Source organism: Amblyraja radiata, chromosome 21 (genome assembly GCF_010909765.2).
Source record: "Amblyraja radiata isolate CabotCenter1 chromosome 21, sAmbRad1.1.pri, whole genome shotgun sequence".
NCBI classification, from domain to species: domain Eukaryota; kingdom Metazoa; phylum Chordata; class Chondrichthyes; order Rajiformes; family Rajidae; genus Amblyraja; species Amblyraja radiata.
The window spans coordinates 2753391-2777742 of record NC_045976.1 but is presented as its reverse complement, the minus strand read 5'-3'; the positions used below and the strand labels follow the sequence as shown (position 1 = coordinate 2777742).

Below are 24352 nucleotides of genomic sequence, written 5' to 3'. Positions count from 1 at the left end.
AATTGGTGGCAGGTGCACGTTATTCTGCACACCGACAGCATCGTACGTGCACATGGAGGCTTTGACCAGAGTGCCCCTGCTGCCTGGGATTGTTACCTTTCATTTGTTTGCATCATTCCGAATAAACTAGGACCTTTGCTTGGGTAGTATTTAGAAAAACGTGGTCCTTCATGCATAGCTTGAGTTGCAATTCCACTGCAAATAGATTGTTGACTGTATCATCCACGAGATAGTCTCCATCTCCTAATGGACTGGTCCAGAAATTAATTAATCAAAACTCCGAATGCTCTGAATTAGCAAGCTCTGTTTAAATGATTTCCCTCTCGTATCCCACTTTACCACTCCCTATGTGGAATTTTGACCCCATATGTGCAATTTCACAGGAGATCAACATTTTACGTGCATTTGTGAAATATTTTTAATTGTGGCAGCATAAAGTGTATGTATAAAGTGTATTTTTGGTTTCTTTGAAGGGGAGATTATACTGACTCACCAAAAAAAAGTATTGTTCTGCTTCAATTTATTAGAGCCAACAATTTATTTTACATCTGGAACACGTATGAAAAATTGTTTCCAGTTAACTATTTTGAAGAAAAATTGCTGATGATTGGAGATTTTCTAGTACGGATGAAGGTAACCCTGTCTGAATTCTCGTAATAAAATAAATAAATCAAATTAATTCTATGCTTTGCAATAAAATGTTATTCTGCTAAATAAAATCAAATGAATATGTGCCAACTTTCTGCTAAGTAATCCAAATGTAACTATGCTAGTACATTTTTAATACAAATCCTGTCATTTCACTTGTTGTTTGAGTTGATGCCTCATAAATTCAGACATACAGTTCAGAAACAGGCCACTAAATCCATACTGACTATTCAAAGGTTCAGACGTCAGTTTATTGTCACGTGTACCATCATTATTAAGTTCCAAAGTTGTGAAAGATTCCTCCCTTGATCAGCTCCTCTAGTTATTTGCTGTTTTATGAATAAGATACTGATCTTATTCATAAAACAGCAAATAACTAGAGTAGTTTTTAAGAAGCAAAATCGAGACAATCAATATAAACGTTATTGCGATTGACATACCAATCTAGCATGTTTACAAGAGTGTGCAAGGAAGTGAAAGGAAAATATGAATCACTCAGATTGTTCTCATATTTTTGATACATGTTTTGCCTTTTTGCTTGGAGATAAAATGTGGTAACATGATAAAATAAATAATTGTGATGTATGCTTACTTTAAAAAGAATTAACAAAGCAGAAGCCGAGCAATTTGATAAAACGAGTCTACCTGACCCCAGTATCAACTTTCATCTAAATTGTGTGACATAACCTTCTGTTCTTTTGGAACAATGCTTATTTAGATGTAAAAACACTTCTGAGCTGATGACATGACTTCTTTGTAAGATATGCGTTACATACATTAAAAAGTCCAGGATTTTAAAGTTTGAAGTAGAATGTTACAATTTTAAAATTTGCTTGAGATCAAACATGCAGGTGTGATAAACGGGATGATAGCAATTGATTCTAACTGGATTTCTATTAATAAAATTAGAATGGCCAAAGGGCAACTGGAATTTAATTCTGAGGAGTGTTAAGTGATATATTTTTGTACATGTACCAAGAAGAGATAAGATAAACTAAATGGAACAACTCTAAAGTGTGTGCAGGCGACAGAGGGAGTTTTTTTTTAAGTGTATTGATCCATTCTTTTTGAGAACAAGTTCACCCTTTTGGATACTGTTGTGGGAGAAGCCATTCAGGAGAAAGCAGCAGTGGCAGCAGCTGTGTTTGTGATACCAGGTTTGGCTCTGAGGCACAGAGGAGTAAGGTGAATTCAGACAAGGCTGTAGTGAGAGGACACTATAATTAAAGGGATCAGACAGGAGGTTCTGTGGCTGCAGGTTAGTAAATTGCCTCCTCGGTGCCAGAGACGTGGATGTCTCGGAGAGGCTGCAGAAAGTTTTCAAAGCTATGCTGACTGTCACTCCTTGGCCCTTTCTCTTCCAAATGCAAGTCCAGAAGAATCCTTTCCAATAGCTTCCCCACTACTGACATGAGACTCGTCAGCATATAATTTCCTGGATTATTTCTACTTCCCATTTTCGTGAAAGAAACACTTGCTACTCTCCAATTCCCTGGAGCCCATCAGTGACTGGAGAGAATAGAAAGATTTTCATCAAGGCTCCTGTAATCTTCTCACTAGTGTTTTGAAGATAAAGGATTTTGGTTAAGAGGTGAGGTTGGTAAAGCTACACCTTCTCTCATTGAAACTAAAGATATTGAGGGGAGGATTGATGGGGTTCCGAAGAATGTCATGTATAGATATAGTAGATAACAAAGTTTTTATCATTAACGGTGGATGAAGGAAATCTGAAATAGCAACAGAAAATGTTCTACTCAGCGGACCAGGCAGTGTCTCTAAGAGAGAGAGAGAAAACAAAGTTAATGGTTTCTGTCACTGCCATACCACTGTTCCATGGTTTATGGAGCTGGGCCTTCTATGTCCATTTCCACATGACATGAAAGAGACCATTTCTATAATTGAGTCCACAATAGGCCTCTTAGCAGTCCCATTCCTCGGTAATTTTCCCTTAACTTCCTCTCCTTGCATTCCTCAAGATTCCTCCTTCCAGAATGTACCACTCACTTACTCACTGGGAGCAATATATAGTGGCCATTAAACTTACAACTAGTCCATTGTAAGCGTGCAGGAGGAAACCAGAATACTCTGGGACAAACTACATGGAGAAGACAGTGTGAGGCTTGCAGAGTGTAGGAGCCCAGGGACACGGATGAAGCAGCTGGATGCCCGCAGGGCCATCCGGGAAAACGAGAGTTTCCTGGACAGGACCTACAGTGAGGTAGTCACGCCGAGGTTACGGGAAGAACCAAGGTGCGTGACAGAGAGAATGGGTGGAAATCATGGAGTGCAGAAGACTCGGGTGGCTGTGCCCAATGAAAACAGGTACGCCCTCTTGGGAACTGTCCGGGGAGACAAGGTTTCCAGTCCGAGTGACGGACATGTCGGTGGCTCCAATCCTGGAGACGGGACTTGACCGGCGAGACCGACGTCGGGCAGAGCCCTAGTGGTGGGTGACTCCATTGTCCGTGGAGTGGACGAGATTCTGTGGCGGCAGACAAGATGCGAGGATGGTCTGTTGCCTCCCTGGTGCCAGGGTTCAGGATGTCACGAGCCAAATTCTGACCATCATCGAGAGAGAGAAGGTGAACAGCCGGCAGTAGTTGTGCACGTAGGCACAAACGACATCAGGAAGAAGAGGAAGGAGGTTCTCCAACATGACTTCAGAGAGATGGGAAGAAGACTGAATGCCGGACTTTTAGGGTGGTTATCTCTGGATTGCTTCCAGTACCACGTGCTACTGAGGACAGGAACAGGGATATAGGGGGTCTGAATGTGTGGCTGAGGGGCTGGAGCAGGGAGCAAGGATTTAGATTTATAGAACACTGGGATCTCTTCAGGGGTAGGGGTGACCTGTACAAAAGGGACGGGTTACACCTTAACTGGAGGGGGACCGACATTCTGGCAGGGAGGTTTGCTTGGGCTACACGTGTGGGTTTAAAATAAATAGTGGGGGGGAGGGATGGACAAATTGGGAGTATAAAGATGGAGTTGAAGGGGAAGTGGCTACAGGAAAAATTACAAAAGATTCTCGAATTAATGGGAAGGAAAGCTTGAGAATGGACAACAGAGTAACGTCAGGGCCAATTGTGAGGGGGGAGTGAATACGGAGGTCAAAGTGCTGTATCTGAATGCACAAAGTTTAAGGAATAAAGTGGACGAGCTTGAGGCTCAGTTAGAAACTGGCAAGTATGATGTTGTGGGAATTACTGAGACATGTTTGCAAGAGGGCCAGGGCTGGGAACTGAATATTCAAGGGTATGCCTCATATCGAAAAGACAGACAGGTGGGCAGAGGGGGTGGGGTTGCCCTGTTGGTGAGGAATGAAATTCAGTCCCTTGCAAGGGGTGACATTGAAACATAGAAACATAGAAAATAGGTGCAGGAGGAGGCCATTCAGCCCTTCGAGCCAGCACCGCCATTTATTGTGATCATGGCTGATCGTCCCCTATCAATAACCCGTGCCTGCCTTCTCCCCATATCCCTTGACTCCACTAACCCCTAGAGCTCTATCTAACTCTCTCTTAAATCCATCCAGTGACTTGGCGTCCACTGCCCTCTGTGGCAGGGAATTCCATAAATTCACGACTCTCTGGATGAAAAAGTCATCACCTCAGTCTTAAATGACCTCCCCTTTATTCTAAGACTGTGGCCCCTGGTTCTGGACTCGCCCAACATTGGGAACATTTTTCCTGCTTGTCCAGTCCTTTTATAATGTTATATGTTTCTATAAGAACTCCCCTCATCCTTCTAAACTCCAGTGAATACAAGCCTAGTCTTTTCGATCTTTCCTCATATGACAGTCCCGCCATCCCAGGGATCAATCTCGTGAACCTACGCTGCACTGCTTCAATCACAAGGATGTTCTTCCTCAAATTAGGAGACCAAAACTGCATACAATACTCCAGATGTGGTCTCACCAGAGCCCTATACAACTGCAGAAGAACCTCTTTATTCCTATACTGAAATCCTCTTGTTATGAAGGCCAACATTCCATTAGCTTTCTTTACTGCCTGCTGTATCTGTAAGCCAACTTTCAGTGACCGGTGTACAAGGCCGCCCAGGTCTCGCTGCACCTCCCCCTTACCTATCCTAACTCCATTGCGATAATAATCTGCCCCTTGTTTTGGATAACCTCACAATTATCTATATTATACTTCATCTGCCACGCATTTGCCCGCTCACTCAACCTGTGCAGGTCACCCTGCAACCTCCTAACATCCTCTTCACAGCTCACACTGCCACCCAGCTTTGTGTCATCCGCAAACTTGCTAGTGTTGCTCCTAATTCCCTCTTCTAAATCATTAATATATATGGTAAACAGTTGCGGCCCCAACACTGAGCCTTGCAGCACTCCACTCGCCACTGCCTGCCATTCAGGAGACGTGGAGTCAGTATGGATAGAACTAAGGTATTGTAAGGGTAAAAATACCCTAATGGGACTAATCTACAGGCCCCGAAACAGTAGCCTGGACATAGGGCGCAAGTTGAATCAGGAGTTAAAATTGGCATGTAGTAAAAGTAATGCTGTGGCTGTTATGGGAGATTTCAATATGCAGGTAGACTGGGAAAATCAGGTTGGTACTGGACCCCAAGAAAGGGACTTTGTAGAGTGCCATCGTGAAGGATTCTTTGAACAGCTTGTATTAGAGTCGACCAGGGAGAAGGCAATTCTGGATTTCATATTATGTAATTGATTGGATTTGATAAAGGACCTTGAGGTTAATGAGCCATTAGGAGGCAGTGACCATAACATGGTCAGGTTTAATCTACAATTGGAGAGGGAGAAGAGTAGATCGGAGGTGTCAGTGTTGCAGTTGAATAAAGGGGACTATGGGGCCATGAGGGAGGAACTGGCCAAAGTTGACTGGAAAGATACATGAGCAGGGATGACAGTGGAACAAAAATGGCAAGAATGGCTAAGAATAATACAGAAGGTGCAGGATCAGTTCATTCCTAGGAGGAAGAAAGATTCCAAGGGGAGAAAGGGGCGACCATGGCTGACAAGGGACGTCAAGGACAGTATAAAAATTAAAGCGAAGAAGTACAACGTAGCAAAGATGAGCAGGAAGCAAGAGGATTGGGTAATGTTTAAAGAACAACAGAAGATAACTAAAAAGACAATACGGGGAGAAAAGATGAGGTACGAAGGTAAGCTAGCCAAGAATATAAAGCAGGATAGTAAAAGCTTCTTCAGGTATGTGAAGAGGAAAAAATTAGTTAAGACCAAAGTTGGACCCTTGAAGACCGAAAAAGGTAAATTTATTATGGGGAACAAGGAAATGGCAGATGAGTTGAACAGGTACTTTGGATCTGTCTTCACTAAGGAGAACACAAACACTCTTCCTGATATAGTAGTGGCCAGAAGATCTGGGGTGACAGAGGAACTGAAGGAAATCAACATTAGGCAGGAAATGGTGTTGGATAGACTGATGCAAGAGCGGAACTCGCTATCAAAATATGGAGGGGACAGGGGACATATTTCTTTAGCGGCCATGCGTGCATGCGCACACGCGCGAGGCTTCGGAGGCTCAATCCAGCACTAAAAACGGAGATTTTAAAATTGGGATCACAAAAACTTGTGGGGGGGAATGTCCCCCACCTCTCAAAACATGGGGGGGACGTGTCCCCTCTGGCCCCCCCGAGTTATCCGCCCCTGGACTGATGGGATTGAAGGCTGATAAATCCCAGGGCCTGATGGTCTGCATCCCAGGGTACTTAAGGAAGTGGCTAGAAACCGTGGATGCATGGTGATAATTTTCCAATGTTCTATAGACTCAGCATCAGTTCCTGTGGATTGAAGGGTAGCTAATGTTATCCCACTTTTTAAGAAAGGCAAGAAAGAGAAAACGGGGAATTATAGACCAGTTAGCCTGACATCGGTGGTGGGGAAGTTGCTGGAGTCAATTATAAAAGATGAGATAGCCGCACATTTTGGTAGCAGTAACAGGATCGGTCCGAGTCGGCATGGGGAAATCATGCTTGACTAATCTTCTGGAATTTTTTTGATAATGTAACTCGGAAAATGGACAAGGGAGAGCCAGTGGATGTAGTGTACCTGGACTTTCAGAAATCATTTGATAAGGTCCCACATAGGAGATTAGTGGGCAAAATTAGGGCACATGGTATTGGGGGTAGAGTGCTGACACGGATAGAGAAGTGGTTGGCAGACGGGAAACAAAGAGTAGGGATAAACGGGTCCCTTTCAGAATGGCAGGCAGTGACTAGTGGGGTACCGCAAGTCTCGGTGCTGGGACCGCAGCTATTTACAATATACATCAATGATTTGGATGAAGGGATTCAAAGTACCATTAGTAAATTTGCAGATGACATAAAGCTGAGTGGCAGTGTGAACTGTGTGGAGGATGCTATGAGAATGCAGGGTGGCTTGGACAGGTTGGGGGAGTGGGCAGATGCATGGCAGATGCGGGTAAATGTGAGGTTAATGCGGATAAATGTGAGGTTACCCACTTTGGTATCAAAAACAGGAAGGCTGATTACCATCTAAATAGCGTCAAGTTGGGAAAAGGGGAAGTTACAATGGGATCTGGGGGTCCTTGTACATCAGTCTATGTAAGTAAGCATGCAGGTACAGCAGGCAGTGAAGAAAGTGAATGGCATGTTGGCCTTTATAACAGGAGGAATCAAATATAGGAGCAAAGAGGTCCTTCTGCAGTTGTATAGAGCCCTAGTGAGACCACACCTGGAGTATTGTGTGCAATTTTGCCTCCCTAATTTGAGGAAGGACATTCTTGCTATTGAGGGAGAGCAGTGTAGGTTGACAAGGTTTATTCCCGGGATGGTGGGACTGTCATATGCTGAGAGAATGGAGCAGCTGGGCTTGTACACTCTGCAGTTTAGAAGGATGAGAGGGCATCTCATTGAAACATATAAGATTGTTAAGGGCTTGGACACATTAGAGGCAGGAAACATGTTCCCGATGTTGGGGGAGTCCAGAACCAGGGGCCACAGTTTAAGAATAAGGAGTATGCCATTTAGAACAGAGATGAGGAAGGACATTATTGCCATAGAGGGAGTGCAGAGAAGGTTCACCAGACTGATTCCTGGGATGTCAGGACTGTCTTATGAAGAAAGACTGGATAGACTTGGTTTATACTCTCTAGAATTTAGGAGATTGAGAGGGGATCTTATAGAAACTTACAAAATTCTTAAGGGGTTGGACAGGCTAGATGCAGGAAGATGGCTCCCGATGTTGGGGAAGTCCAGGACAAGGGGTCACAGCTTAAGGATAAGGGGGAAATCCTTTAAAACCGAGATGAGAAGAACTTTTTTCACACAGAGAGTGGTGAATCTCTGGAACTCCCTGCCACAGAGGGTAGTCAAGGCCAGTTCATTGGCTATATTTAAGAGGGAGTTAGATGTGGGCCTTGTGGCTAAGGGGATCAGATGGTATGGAGAGAAGGCAGGTACGGGATACTGAGTTGGATGATCAGCCATGATCATATTGAATGGCGGTGCAGGCTCGAAGGGCCGAATGGCCTACTCCTGCACCTAATTTCTATGTTTCTATGTTTCTATGAGGAAACACTTTTTCTCACAGAGAGTGGAGAGTGTGGAATTCTCTGCCTCCGAGGGCGGTGGAGGCAGGTTCTCTGGTTGCTTTCAAGAGAGAGCTAGATAGGGCTCTTAAAAATAGCAGAATCAGGGGATATGGGGAGAAGGCAGGAACGGGGTACTGATTGGGGGTGATCAGCCATAATCACATTGAATGGCGGTGCTGGCTCGAAGGGCCAAATGGCCCACTCCTGCACCTATTGTCTAATGTGCAAGTTCTATTCCAATGATCAATATTGAACCCGAGTTCAATACTGACATGAAATTCAATGTTCATGTCTTGAGTTGTAGTCTACCCTGTATGAGGTGTGGTTCTTCAGCATCCTCTGTTACTGCACACACTTTGGAGCAGTGTTTTAGCTTTTCGTATCTCTTTGTATTCGATTGTCCTAAAAACTTCACTTTATGCTCCTCAGAATTAAATTCCACCTACCATTGTCGACCCATTTTGCTTATTTTTGTAACCAGTTGGAGTCAATTGCTATCACCCTGCTTGTCACACTTATAAATTTGATCTCACCTGTAAATTTTGACATTTTAAAACAACACGTCATATTCCGCACAGATCGCCTAAATTTCAAAGGCATGAACGCTGAATTCTCCATTTGCAAGTAATCGCTCCCCTACTCCTCTTTTGGAACTTCTGCACCTGATTCATCTGCCAACCAACTCCTCCTTACCTGGATCCACCTATGACTTGGCCACCCCTTCTCCTTCCTGTTATTTCCCTTCTACTCCAAAATGTAATGTTTATTTCGCTCCACAGATGTTGCCTGACCCGTTGAGTTCCTCCAGCAGTTTTGTGCTCGACATTTCAGCATCTACAATCTCTTAGCATCTGACCAATCCACTCAGCAATGTTTGTTTTCTATTACTCGTTAAATACATGCTTTTTTTACATGTGGAACAGGTGCAGGAGTAAGCCAGTTTTGCTCTTGCTTTACCATTCAATGAAATTGTGACTGACCCAATTTTGGTTTTAAACCTCTCCTTCTCTTGTTTTTCATACCCCCTGTAACTAAATTGTCTGTCAATCTCTAACATTAATGTGTTCAATGACTCCACCTTCACAGCTCTCTGGACTAGAGAATTGCGAAGATTCATAACCATCTGAGAGAAGAAACTTCTCCTCATCTCAGTCTTAAATTATGCTGAAACTTTGCTCCTATTTCTAAATAATCCCAACATGGAAGCACCTTCTCAGCACCTCACTTTGTCCCATGAATAATAATAATAATAATAATAATAATAATAATAATAATATCTTTTATTGTCATTGCACGTCAGTGCAACGAGATTTAGTATGCAGCTTCCAACCGATGTAAAAGAAGAGTAAAATAAATAAATAAGCTGTGTGACGTGACCATCCGAGGGAGACAGTCCAGGGGGGATGGGGGGCACTCAGCAGGGCTGGTTCAGAGCCGCTATAGCTCTGGGAATAAAGCTGTTTCTGAGTCTGGAGGTTTGGGCGTAGAAGGCCTTATAACGTCTGCCGGAGGGAAGTAGTTCGGAGGGAGGGAGTAGAACATGAGGCTTAGTACACAGCCCTGTGGTGTGCCGGTGCTCAGGGTAATAGTGGAGGACAGGTGCGGGCCCAGTCTCACTGCCTGCGGTCGCTCCGTCAGAAAGTTCAGGATCCAATCGCATATCGGCGAGCTGAGGCCTAGCTGGTGGAGTTTGGTGGTGAGCTTGGTGGGGATGACCGTATTGAATGCAGAGCTATAGTCAATGAAGAGCATCCTCACGTACCCGGTACAGCTCCTTTGCATTGTTCCCTCTGCAGGTATCTTTAAAATAGGGAGACTAAAACTGTATGCAGTACTCTTGGTGTGTCTCGCCAAAGTCATAGAAATTTGTACCAAAATTTCCTAGCTTTTATAATCTAGACCTTTGCAATAAAGACAATAATCCACAAGGATTTATAATAATATACTGTATCATTATTTTATGTCCTCTCCGGATTAGGAATGCCTGACTTAAGCGTTTGGGCGACTGGCAGGATTTGTGGAGTGGGACAGCAGACATCTACTGTCTGTGAACTTGTTTGCACCAATATCTGTGTTGTAGTTTAGTTTAGAGATAGAGCGTGGAAACAGTCCACACCGACCAGTGATCCCCGCACAGTAACACTATCCTACACACACTAGGGACAATTTTACACCTACACCAAGCCAATTAACCTACATACCTGTAGGTTTTTGGAGTGTGGGAGGAAACCGAAGATCTCGGAGAAAACCCATGCGGTCATGGGGAGAACGTACAAACTCCGTACAGACAGCACCCGTAGTTGGAATGAAACCCGGTCATCTCTATCGCTGGGCGCCCGCGGTTGAATGAAACATTTTATTTTAACTACACTTTACCACATATGGCCACAATTAGGATTTGTGAACTATTCGAATTAGAATAATCATGAGGAATAGCACCCTTTTGTAATGTGGGGAGGGCCTCTACTAATATACCCAGAACCCTCTCTACTGCAACACTTTGTAGTCTTGCTCCATTTAAATGATAATTTGTTTATCCATTCTTTCATGTACTATATTCTAATGAATGTTGGCCTTAACTCCCAGCTATATAAATTGGCCGTGTGGCAGTGTTATGGACGATACCTGCAGCAATTCGGTTCCTTCAGAATTGAAGACATCGCAGACATAAATGAGTTTAAAACCGTATTCTTTGGAAATGGAATTGATGTGGAAAATTCTAGTTTTACGGTATGTTCATAAACGTGGTTTCCATGACAGGAAAATGCAAAACTATGTATTTGTTATAACTGAATGCTTGAGATTGTATTTTGGTGACTTGCTTTATTATCTTTGTATATCCTGTGTCATTTTTCTTTATGCAATAGATTCACTGTTCTATAACTGATAAGTTGAAATTTATAACATAGCAGATGACAAAAATCTGAAATAAAATCCAGAAAAAGTTGCAAACATTGAGGAAATCAGGCTGCATGTTCTGGTGCATTTGCAAATCGTGAACATTGAAACATAAAATTCTTAAAGGATTGGACGGGCTAGATGGAGGAAAAATATTTTCACTGTTGGGGGACTCCAGAATCAGGGGTCACAGTTTAAGAATAAGGGGTTGGTCATTTAGGACTGAGATGGGGGAAAAACTTCTTCACCCAGAGAGTTATAAATAGAAAATAGAAACATAGAAAATAGGTGTAGGAGGAGGCCATTCGACCCTTCGAGCCAGCACCGCCATTCATTGTGATCATGGCTGATCGTCCCCAATCAATAACCCGTGCCTGACTTCTCCCCATATCCCTTGATTCCACTAGCTCCTAGAGCTCTATCTAACTCTCTCGTAAATCCATCCAGTGAATTGGCCTCCACTGCCCTCTGGGTAAAAACTTTTTTTCTCATCTGAGTCTTAAATGGCTTCCCCTTTATCCTAATGATATGGCCCCTGGTTTTGGACTTGCCCAACATTGGGAAAATGTTTCCTGCATATAGCTTGTCCAGTACTTTTATAATTTTAACACCTCTGGCAGGGGTTACAGGTCAGCCAAAACACGCACCTCCTGACTCAGAGACAGTTTCTTCCCCAAAGCAATCTTCACACTCAATATGAAAAAACACTGAGTATTTATTATTCATGCTGCACTCTTCCATGCTGCTACCCACCTTGAACTTTACTATCACCATGTGCAATACTGATTATTTACTTAGCTTGATACCTAGTTTTTAACATTGTTTTTAAATTGTGTCCTGTGTTTTTATGTTTGTATATTATGCACCAATGGAGTGGCAATAACAATCTCATTGTATGCAGTGCTTACAACGACAAATAAAGGCATTTAATTTCATTTCTATAAGATACCCCCTCATCCTTCTCAACTCCAGTGAATACAAGCCTAGTCTTTTCAATCTTTCCTCATATGACAGTCCCACCATCCCAGGGATCAATCTCGTGAACCTACGCTGCACTGCCTCAATCCCAAGGATGTCCTTCCTCAAATTAGGAGACCAAAACTGTAAACAATACTCCAGATGTGGTCTTACTAGAGCCCTATACAACTGCAGAAGAACCTAATTACTCCTATACTAAAATCCTCTTGTTATGAAGGCTAACATTCCATTAGCGTTCTTCACTGCCTGCTTCACCTGCATGCCAACTTTTAGTGACCGGAGTACAAGGACACCCAGGTCTCGTTGTACCTCCTCCTTACCTAACTCAACCCCATTGAGATAATAAGCTGCCCCCTTGTTTTTGCAGCCAAAGTGGATAACCTCACATTTATCTTTCTTGTACTGAATCTGCCACGCATCTGCCCACTCATTCAACCTGCAACCTCCTAACATCCTCTTTACAGTTCACACTGCCACCCAGCTTTGTGCCATAGAAACATAGAAAATAGGTGCAGGAGCAGGCCATTCGGCCCTTCGAGTCTGCACCGCCACTCAATATGATCATGGCTGATCATCCAACTCAGCATCCCGTACCTGCCTTCTCTCCATACCCCCCAATCCCCTTAGCCACAAGGGCCGCATGTAACTCCCTCTTAAATATAGCCAATGAACTGGCCTCAACTACCTTCTGTGACAGAATTCCAGAGATTCACCACTCTCTGTGTGAAAAATGTATTTCTTATCTCGGTCCTAAAGGACATCCCCCTTATCCTTAAACTGACCCCTTGTTCTGGACTTCCCCAACATCGGGAACAATCTTCCTGCATCTAGCCTGTCCAACCCCTTAAGAATTATGTAAGTTTCTATAAGATGCCCCCCCCCCCCCCTCTCAGTCTTCTAAATTCTAGCGAGTACAAGCCAAGTCTATCCAGTCTTTCTTCAAATGAAAGTCCTGACATCCCAGGAATCAGTCTGGTGAACCTTCTCTGTACTCCCTCTATGGCAAGAATGTCTTTCCTCAGATTAGGAGACCAAAACTGTAAGCAATACTCCAGGTGTGGTCTCACCAAGACCCTGTAACAACTGCAGTAGAACCTCCCTGCTCCTATACTCAAATCCTTTTGCTATCAATGCTAACATACCATTGGCTTTCTTCACTGCCTGCTGTACCTGCATGACTACTTTCAATGACTGGTGTACCATGACACCCAGGTCTCGTTGCATCTCCCCTTTTCCTAATCGGCCACCATTCAGATAATAGTCTACTTTCCTGTTTTTGCCACCAAAGTGAATAACCTCATATTTATATAAATTATACTGCATCTGCCATGCATTTGCCCACTCACCCAGCCTATCCAAGTCACCTTGCAGCCTCCTAGCATCCGCCTCACAGCTAACACTGCCCCCCCAGCTTTGTGTCATCCGCAAACTTGGAGATGTTTCATTCAATTCCCTCGTCCAAATCATTAATATATATATTGTAAATAGCTGGGGTCCCAGCACCGAGCCTTGCGGCACCCACTAGTCACTGCCTGCCATTGTGAAAATGACCCGTTTACTCCTATTCTTTGCTTCCTGTCTGCCAACCAGTTCTCTATCCACATTAATACTGAACCCCCAATACCGTGTGCTTTACGTTTGCATACTAATCTCTTATGTGGGACCTTGTCGAAAGCCTTCTGAAAGTCCAGATATAACACGTCCACTGGATCTCCCATATCCACTCTACTAGTTCATCCTTGAAAAATTCTATAAGATTTGTGAGACATGATTTACCTTTAATAAATCCATGCTGACTTTGTCCAATGATTTCACCACTTTCCAAATGTGCTGCTATCCCATCTTTAATAACTGACACTAGCAGTTTCCCCACTACCGATGTTAGACCAACTGGTCTGTAATTCCCTGTTTTCTCTCTCCCTCACTTTTTAAAAAGTGGGGTTACAATAGCTACCCTCCAATCCTCAGGAACTACTCCAGAATCTAAAGATTTTTGAAAAATTATCACTAATGCATCCACTACTTCTGGGGCTACTTCCTTAAGTACTCTGGGATGCAGCCTATCTGGCCCTGGGGATTTGTCGCTCTTTAATCCATTCAATTTACCTAACACCACTTCCTGGCTAACCTGGATTTCACTCATTTCCTCCATCTCATTTGACCCCCGGTCCCCTGCTATTTCTGGCAGATTATTTATGTCTTCCTTAGTGAAGACAGAACCAAAGTTGTTATTTAATTCGTCTGCCATGTTCTTGTTCCCCATGATCAATTCACCTCTTTCTGACTGCAAGGGACCTACATTTGTTTTGACTAATCTTTTTCTCTTCACATATCTATAAAAACTTTTGCAGTCAGTTTTTTATGTTCCCTGCCAGTTTTCTTTCATAATCTATTTTCCCTTTCCTAATTAAGCTCTTTGTCCTCCTCTGCTGGACTCTGAATTTCTCCCAGTCTTCTGGTAGGCTGCTTTTTCTGACTAATTTGTATGCTTCATCTTTTATTTTGATACTATCCCTGATTTCCCTTGTTTTCCACAGATGCACTACCTTCCCTGATTTATTATTTTGCCAAGCTGGGATGAACAATTGGGGTAGTTCATCAATGCAGTCTTTAAATGCCTTCCATTGCCTATCCACCGTCAACCCTTTAAGAATCAATTGCAAGTCTATCTTGGCCAATTCCCATCTCATACCCTCAAAGTTACCTTTCTTTAAGTTCAGAACACTTGTTTCTGAATTAATTATGTCACTCTCCATCCTAATGAAGAACTCAACCATATTATGGTTACTCTTGCCCACGAGGCCACGCACAACAAGACTGCTAACTAACCCTTCCTCATTACTCAATACCCAGTCTAGAATAGCCTGCTCTCTCGTTGGATCCTCTACTTGCTGGTTTAGAAAACTATCCCTCATACATTCCAAGAAAACTTGCTAGTGTTGCTCCTAATTCCCTCTTCCAAATCATTAATATATATGGTTTTCTCTGCCACAGAAGGCAGTGGAGGCCTATTCACTGAATGTTTTCAAGAGAGATTTAGATTTAGCTGTTAGGATTAAAGGAATCAAGGGATCTGGGGAGAAAGCAGGAAGGGGGTACTGATTTTAGATGATCAGCCATGATCATATTTAATGGTGGAGCTGGCTCAAAAGGCCAAATGGCCTGCTTCACCTATTTTTCTGTTTCTATGTTTCTATGTCCTTTGATTCCTGTCACAAGACTCTTAGTAATGACCTATAGGATGAATGTTTCCACTACTTTCTAAAGTTGAGGACCTCCTGGCTTCATTTCTTGCTCCTATGCAAAGCCCAGGAATGAAGGAATCACTTTATCCTGACTTGTACCATGTCATGAACGGTCACAATCAATTTGTGCTTACAATGCATAGCCCCTTTAATATATAGGCTGGCTTGAAGTAATGTATTGTACAAGCCATTTACAATATAAACAAATATATCCCACTCCTTTCCCACCTGAGGTGCAGCTTATTAATAGCTTGAAAGTGTTGACTGCACGCTACAAAACAAATAGACGAGAGGAAGCTTGCATGCTTCCTTGATTCAAAATAGAAGACTCCAGCAACTAAATGTTCTATTCTCGGCCATTTTCAGTTGCTATGCAATAACCCTCTAAGTTTCTGTTTTCTTGTGGTAAGAAATAATTGCCAGTCAGCATTGGCTTTTATGACGAAAGATTAGCTATCTTTGCCGTACATAATGGAAATTATTGCCACTTGCATCTGCTGCCATGAAAATATTAAATTTGTGTAGTTATTTTACTTTCATTTGAACAAGTAGAAAAATAATAAATACTTTCAGAATAATTTAAAAATCAGGTGATATTTAGAGATGCTTGAGTGGAAACTAATTTACATTAGAACTGGATGTACATTTTGTTGCCACATTAAATTAATGCACGCACATTTAATAATCTAGGAATACAATAAATATTTATATCAGAACAAATAGAATGAAGGTTGAATCAATAACTATTTGTGTAAATTCTATCATGCAAAATCATTTCTAATATTATTCTGTTTTGTAGTTTCATGCGTTGCAAATGAACTGCGTTTGCCGTTACCAAATGGTGAAGAAAGTTGACCCAAAACTGCTGAATCTGGAGTCAAAGAGGAAGTGCATGAGTATTCTTAAATTTCTTCGATTCATTATGCAAGTTGCCTTGCCCAAAGAACACCTTTTCTGGCTCATTTTCAACGGTATTATTTTTGATTTTCAGAATTTACACCAAATCACACTAATAAAAGAGATGGTTTGATTTAAAAAAAAAAAAAAAATGATGTGGGAGCTTTGCAAAGTTTGGCATGGAGGCTCATCTGTCCTGTAATGGAAGATTACAGGCATGGTGTGGAAAATTCCATAACGCAGAGAGGTTTTCCCTTTAAAGAAGATACCAATTAATGTTTTCAATAGAGTCAATCAAGATGGATAACAATGTGCAGATCACACTCGTGTTGGAGGTTGAGACATTTCTCAACACCATAATCTGGGGGGAAAAAAGTCATTTGGTTATAAATAGCAGCTGATATGGAATTGTTAAATATGTTCCTGTGAATTTTTAGATATAATGTGCTGCCTGAAACAGTGGTGGAAGCAGATCATTTTACCGAGTTTCAAAAGGGATTTAGAAAAATAGTTGAAAGGAAAGAAAGTTGCAAGGAATACTCTAGGCACAGGAATAAGACCAAAGGCAAAGGGAGAAATAATCACTGGCACTCAAAAAAAGACCATATGTAAATACTAGAGACGTCAACTTTTTAGGCAGTTTCTTGTATCAGAGTACTACGGTGGATGATTTTCAAAATGATGAATTGTCAGGAGGCATATGTATATATATATATTTAATTTGGCTTTCTATGTGGTTGGAAATACATTAATGTAATTCTGTGCTTTTAGGTACAACTTATATTTACACCATCTGCAGACATTTTATGGTTTTAGCACTCTATGCTCAGGTAAGGTGATATGTATATTACTTTTGCTTTTTATTATGTTTGTTTGGGAGCTTAATTTTGTAATGAAGATTTTCAAGGAAGGCACAAAGAATGACTGCAGTCAATTTAGTTTTGTATTATGTAAAAAGAAACTGCAGATGCTGGTTTAAACCTAAAGAAACGAAAAGCTGGAGTAACTCAGCGGGACAGGCAACATCTCTGGAGAGAAGGAATGGCTGACGTTTCGGGTCAAGACCGTTCTTTAGACGCAGGACGCAACTTTGCTTTTAGGAAGTGAATAGCTGCAGATTGCTAATGGAGAAGAGTGGGATAGAATGGATGTCCAGGAATCAACGGAGGAAAGATTCAATGGAAAAGAAGTGAATAAAGGATGTGGGCTCTGAGAAAGAAGGAAACCAAGGGCATTGGGCAACTGAGGGAATAGTTAGGGGGATCAAAATTCAGCCTCCAATTTCTACATCAAACATAATGCCAAAATAATCTAATCTCACCTGCCTACACGTGATACATATTCATCCATTCCTTACATACCCATGAGCATAATTAACAAACTCTTGAACACCACTATCATATCTGCCTCCACACATCTCTGACAGAGTGTTCTAGGCATCCACCACTCTCTGTGTAAAGATAAAACTTTCCCCATAAGTGAGATCAATCATGATCTTGCTAAATTACAGAGTAGGCTGGCAAAGTTGTGTGGCCCTCTTCATTGTTTGTTTCTCATTTTTTAAGGTTCAAGTTGTGTGTGATAAAAACATTTCTGAGAAGCAAATCTTAGTACATTGTAAATAAAGCATCTTTCACGTGACACTAAATTCAGAAGAGAACGAAACAATCTATTTGGCATGGATTTGAGGAAGAGACTGATGTTAGATTTTGCCAGTGGTAATAGTGGGAGAGGTACAATGGTGATTTCAGTATAGGGGATCTGAGGGGAACCTTATTCACCCAGAGAGTGGTGAAAGTCTGAAATGCACTGCCAGAGAGAGTGGTGAAAGCAGAGTTTCTAACAGTGTTTAAATATCTAGATGAGTACTTGAATTACCAAGAGAAGAAGGCCCAGCTTCGAAAGATTAGATTAATATGGATGGGTGCCCATTGCTTTGCTTCTCAATTTTTTGCAGATGAGTTTGCCAGCCCACACATGCAGCCTAATCTGTACCTGTCTGCTTTGTCCACTGGACTAGCTTGATTCAAGATCATATCTCCACCTCCTGTTAGTAGTAGAAACAAGGAGCTGTAGGTGCTGTTTTACCAAGGAGACACACAGAATGCTGCGTAATTCAGTGGGTCAGACAGCATCCTTGTCCTTTTTTCAGACTTGTCTGAAGAAGTCCCAACCTGAAATACCACCTATCTATATTCACCAGGGATGCTGCCTGATCTGCTGAGTACTTCCTGTGTGTTTTGACCACAGAAAGATAGAGAAGTAGGTCCAGGAGTAGGCCATTCGGCCCTTCGAGCCAGCACTGCCGTTCATTATGATCATGGCTGATCATCTAAAATCAGTACCCCGTGCTTGCATGTTCCCCATATAGAAACATAGAAAATAGGTGCAGGAGGAGGCCATTCGGCCCTTCGAGCCAGCACTGCCATTCATTGTGATCATGGCTGATCGTCCCCAATCAATAACCCATGCCTGCCTCTCCCCACCAGGCCCTAGAGCTCTATCTAACTCTCTCTTAAATCCATCCAGTGACTTGGCCTCCACTGCCCTCTGTGGCAGGGAATTCCACAAATTCACAATTCTATGGGTGAAAATGTATTTTCTCACCTCAGTCTTAAATGGCTTCCCCTTTATTCTAAGACTGTGACCCCTGGTTCTGGCCTCGCCCAACATTGGGAACATTTTTCCTGCATCTAGCTTGTCCAGTCCTTTCATAATTTTATATGTTTCTACAAGATTCCCCCTCATCCTTCTAAACTCCAGTGAATACAAGCCTAGTCTTTTCAATCTTTCCTCTTATGACTGTCCCGCCATCCCAGGGATCAATCTCGTGAACCTTTGCTGCACTGCCTCAATCAAATTTGGAGACCAAAACTGCACACGATACTCCAGACGTGGTCTCACCAGAGCCCTATACAACTGCAGAAGAACCTCTTTACTCCTATACTGAAATCCTCTTGTTATGAAGGCCAACATTCCATTCGCTTTCTTCACTTCCTGCTGTAACTGCACGCCAACTTTCAGTGACTGGTGTACAAGGACACCCAGGTCTCTCGCTGCACCTCCCCCTTGCCTAACCGATCCGCATTGAGATAATAATCTGCCTCCTTGTTTTTTCCTCCAAAGTGGATAACCTCACATTTATCTATATTATACTGCATCTGCCATAAATCTGCCTACTCACTCAACCTGTCCAGGTCACCCTGCAACCTCGTAACATCCTCTTCACAGTTCACACTGCCATCCAGCTTTGTGTCATCCGTAAACTTGCTAGTGTTGCTCCTAACTCCCTCTTCCAAATCATTAATATATATGGTAAACAGTTGCAGCCCCAACACCGGGCCTTGCGGCACTCCACACGCACTGCCTGCCATTCTGAAAAGGACCGTTCACTCTTACTCTTTGCTTCCTATCTGCCAACCAATTTTCTATCCATGTCAACACTCTACCCCCAATTCCATGTGCTCTAATTTTAGTCACCAGTCTCCTGTGTGGGACCTTATCAAAGGCTTTCTGAAAGTCTAGATACACTACACCCATTGGCACCCCTTCATCCATTTTACTTGTCACATCCACAAAAAATTCCAGAAGATTAGTCAAGCATGATTTCCCTTTCATAAATCCATGTTGACTTGGACTAATCCTTTTACTGCTATCCAAATGCCCCATTATTACCTCTTTAATAAACGACTCCAGCATCTTTTCCACCACCGGTCAGGCTAACTGGTCTGTATTTCCCCGTTTTCTCTCTCGCTCCTTTCTTGAAAAGTGGGATAACGTTAGCTATCATCCAATCCACAGGAACTAATCCTGAATCGATCGAACATTGGAAAATAATCACCAATGCGTCCACTATTTCTAGAGCCACCTCCCTGAGGACCCTGGGATGCAGACTATCAGGCCCAGGGGATTTATCATCCTTCAGTCCCATTAGCCTACCCAATACTATTTCTCGCCTAATGAAAATTTATTTCAGTTCCTCTACCCCCTTAGATCCTCTGTCCTCCAGTGCATCTGGGAGATTGTTTGTGTCTTCCTTAGTGAAGACAGATCCGAAATACCTGTTCAACTCTTCTGCCATTTCCTTGATACCCATAATAATTTCCACACCAGGGCATCGGAAATGTCCTCGTTCTTCAGGGAACGGGAATTCCCCTCCGCCACCATAGATGAAGCTCGCACCAGGGTCTCATCCATACCCCGCAACACTGCTCTCTCTCCCCATCCCCGCACTCGTAACAAGGGCAGAGTCCCCCTAGTCCTCACCTTTCACCCCACCAGCCAGCAAATACAACACATAATCCTCCGCCACTTCCGCTACCTCCAACGTGACCCCACCACTCGCCACATCTTCCCATCTCCTCATATGTCTGCCTTCCGCAAAGACCGCTCCCTCCGCAACTCCCTTGTCAATTCTTCCCTTCCCTCCCGTACCACCCCCTCCCCGGGCACTTTCCGTTGCAACCGCAAGAAATGCAACACCTGTCCCTTCACCTCCCCCCTCGACTCCATTCAAGGACCCAAGCAGTCATTCCAGGTGCGACAAAGGCTCACCTGCATCTCCTCCAACCTCATCTACTGCATCCGCTGCTCTAGATGTCAGCTGATTTACATCGGGGAGACTAAGCGGAGGTTGGACGATCGTTTCGCCGAACACCTCCACTCAGTCCGCAATAACCTACCTGAACTCCCGGTGGCTCAGCACTTCAACTCCCTCTCCCATTCCCAATCCGACCTCTCTGTCCTGGGTCTCCTCCATTGCCAGAGTGAGCAACACCGGAAATTGGAGGAACAGCACCTCATATTCCGCCTGGGTTGTTTGCGTCCCGATGGCATGAACGTTGAATTCTCCCAGTTTTGCTAGCCCTTGCTGTCTCCTCCCCTTCCTTAACCCTCAAGCTGTCTCCTCCCCTCGGGCTCCTCTTCCTCCCTTTTTCCTTCCTTCTCCCCCCCACCCCCTATCAGTCTGAAGAAGGGTTTCGGCCCGAAATGTCGCCTATTTCCTTCGCTCCATAGATGCTGCTGCACCCGCTGAGTTTCTCCAGCATTTTGTGTACCTTCGATCTTCCAGCATCTGCAGTTCCTTCTTGAATAATTTCACCCATGTCTGTCTTCAAGGGACCTACATTTGACTTTGCTATTCTTTTTCCCTTAACATATCCAAAGAAGCTTTTACTCTCATTCTTTACATTCCTGGCCAGTTTCCCCTCGTACTTCATCTTTTCAGTCCGTATTGCCCGTTTTGTTTCCTTCTGTTGTCCTATGAAAGTTTCCCAATCCTCTGGCATCCGGCTACTCTTTGCTGTGTTATACATCTTTTCTTTTAGTTTTATTCTATCCCTAACTTCTCTAGTTAGCCACGGTTGCCTCCTAATCCCCTTAGAACCTTTCTTCCTTTTTGGAATGAAATGATTCTGCGTCTTCCGGAATATGCCCAGAAATTCCTGCCATTGCTGTTCCACCGTCATTCCTGCTTGTATCCCTTTCCAGTCTACCTTGAATCCTTTAGCCTTAAGAGCTAAATATAACTCACTCTTGAAAACATCCAGTGAATTGGCCTCCACTGCCTTCTGTGGTAGAGAATTCCACAGATTCACAATTCTCTGGGAGAAGTTTTTCCGCATCTCAGTCATAAGTGGCCTACTCCTTATTCTTAAACTGTCACCCCTGGTTCCGGACTCCTCCAACATCGGGAAAATTTTCCTGTATCTAGCCTGTCCAATCCTTTATGGATTTTGTATGTTTCATTCTTCTAAATTCCAGTGAATACAAGCCCAGTCGACCCATTCTTTCATCGTATGTCAGTCCCGCCATCCCAGGAATTAACCTGGTGAACCTACTCTGCACTTCCTCAACAGCAATAATGTCCTTCCTTAAATTAGGAGACCAAAATTGCACACAATACTCCAGGTACGGTCTCACCAGGGCCCTGTCCAACTGCAGTCGGACCTCCTTGCTCCTAAACTCAAATCCTCTCGCAATGAAGGCCAACATGCCTTTAGCTTTCTTCACTGCCTGCTGCATGCTTTCAGTGATTGATGTACAAGCACACCCAGGTCTCGTTGCACCTCCCCTTTTCCTAATCTGACTCAGTTCAGATAATAATCTGCCTTCTTGTTCTTGCCACCAAAGTGGATAACCTCACATTTATCCACATTATACATGCATCTGCCATGCATCTGCCCACTCACCCAACCTATCCAAGTCACCCTGCAGCCTCATATATAATATCCTCATCGCAGCTCACACTGCCTCCCAGCTTTGTGTCGTCTGCAAACTTGGAGATGTCACATTTAATTCCCTTGTCTAAATCATTGATATATATATATTGTAAATAGCTGCAGTCCCAGCACCGAGCCTTGCGGCACCCCACAAGTCACTGCCTGCCATTCTGAAAAGGACCCGTTAATTCTTACTCTTTGTTTCCTGCTGCCAACCAGTTCTCTATCCATGTCAAATTCCATCCAATTCCATGCTTGTGTGGGACCTTGTCAAAGGCTTTTAAAAAATCCAGATACACCACATCCACTGGCTCTCCCTTATCCATTTTACTTGTTACATCCTCAAAAAATTCCAGAAGATTGGTCAATCATGATTTCCCTTTCATAAATCCATGCTGACTTTGACTGATCCTGTCACTGCGTTCCAAATGCTTTGCTGTAACATCTTTAACAATCGACTCAAGCATCTTCCCCACTACTGATGTAAGGCTAACTGGTCTATAATTCACCGTTTTCTCTCTCCCTCCTCTCTAAAAAAGTGGGGTTACATTGGCTACCCTCCAGTCCACGGGAACTGATCCAGAGTCGAGAAAACATTGGAAAATGATCACCAACGCATCCACGATTTCTAGGGCCACCTCCGGGAGTACTGTGGGAGACAGACCATCAGGCCCTGGGGATTTAACTGGCTGCAGTCCCAACAGTTTGCCTAACACCATTTCCTGTCTAATGTGGATTCCCTTCAGTTTCTCCCAACCAATCGATCCTCGTTCCCCAAGTATTTCTGGGAGATTGTTTGAGTCTGCCTTAGTGAAGACAGAAACAAAGTACTCGTTTAGCTGTTCTGCCATTTCTTTGTTTCCCATTATAAGTCCAGGAACAGCTTCATTCCCAGAGCTATAGGGGCTCAGAACCGGCCCTGCTGAGTTCCTCCCCATCCCCCCTGGACTGTCTCCCTCGGATGGTCACGTTGCACTGACACATCTGCACTTTAGTCTGTTGAACTGTTTTGACTGTTTTACTGTTCTTTTTACAATCCATGTTCTCGGGATATCTAATTCCAAATTTTATTAGTTATTTATGTTATGACATCGGTTGGAAGCTACATACCAAACCTCGTTGCGCTTATGTGCAAATGACAATAAAAGATATTATTATTATTATTACTAAAGGAACCTACATTTGTCTTCACTAATCTTTTCCTTTTTACATATTTAAAGAAGTTTTTATATTCCCCGCAAGCTTTTTTTCATGCTCTCTTTCCTCCCTCTTAATTAACCCCTTTGTCCACCTCTGAGTTCTAAATTTCTCCCAGTCCTCCGGTTTGCTGCTTCCTCTAGCCAATTTATATGCCTTTTCCTTGGATTTAACGCTATCCTTGATTTCCCTCGTTAGCCACGGTTGAGCCAGTACCCGGACGCGACGCCGAAGCAAAGAAGCCAAAGCCAAAGAACCGAATAAAAACGAGGGCGAAACGCCATTGAACCGAAAGAGTCTGAAGATGAAACGCCTACTAACCGAAAGGATGGGACGCCTAAATGTAAACTAACCGAAAGGGCGGGACGCCTAAATGCCTACGAACCGAAAGGCTGCGTTGCCTAAAAGCAAACTTACCGAATGGCCGCTCAATCGAAACGCCACCTACCCTAAAGGCGGCGTCGCCTACAGACCAAAGGACCGACTGCCGCTCAACAGAAAAGTCCAATAACGGACTTGACGTTGCCGGGGGGCTGGACTTGTCAGCGATTGGTCCAGACCCCCGCGCCCATGACAAAACTGTGAAGGCATGAACATTGTCCCAAACCTCTGCTCTACCCGTCCCACAGCCCACGGAGGGTGGCCCTGGGAGAGTGGAGGCTGTCCCGAGGAATGCACACCTTCGACCGCTTTCAACATGGTGCTTGGG

The 24352-nt window shown here is 43.4% G+C and overlaps 1 protein-coding gene across 1 annotated transcript in view; it reads left to right on the top strand.

The window, feature by feature from the left end:
* The first annotated feature begins 241 nt into the window (after positions 1-241).
* LOC116984952 (cilia- and flagella-associated protein 54-like) overlaps positions 242-24352 on the top strand; it is a 50877-nt gene continuing 26766 nt past the window's right edge. The window contains exons 1-4 of the mRNA XM_033039313.1: positions 242-633; positions 10794-10937; positions 16128-16299; positions 16997-17055. Of these exons, the coding sequence (XP_032895204.1) occupies positions 604-633; positions 10794-10937; positions 16128-16299; positions 16997-17055 (405 nt within the window). The 5' untranslated portion in view covers positions 242-603. The remainder of the gene's footprint in view (positions 634-10793; positions 10938-16127; positions 16300-16996; positions 17056-24352) is intronic.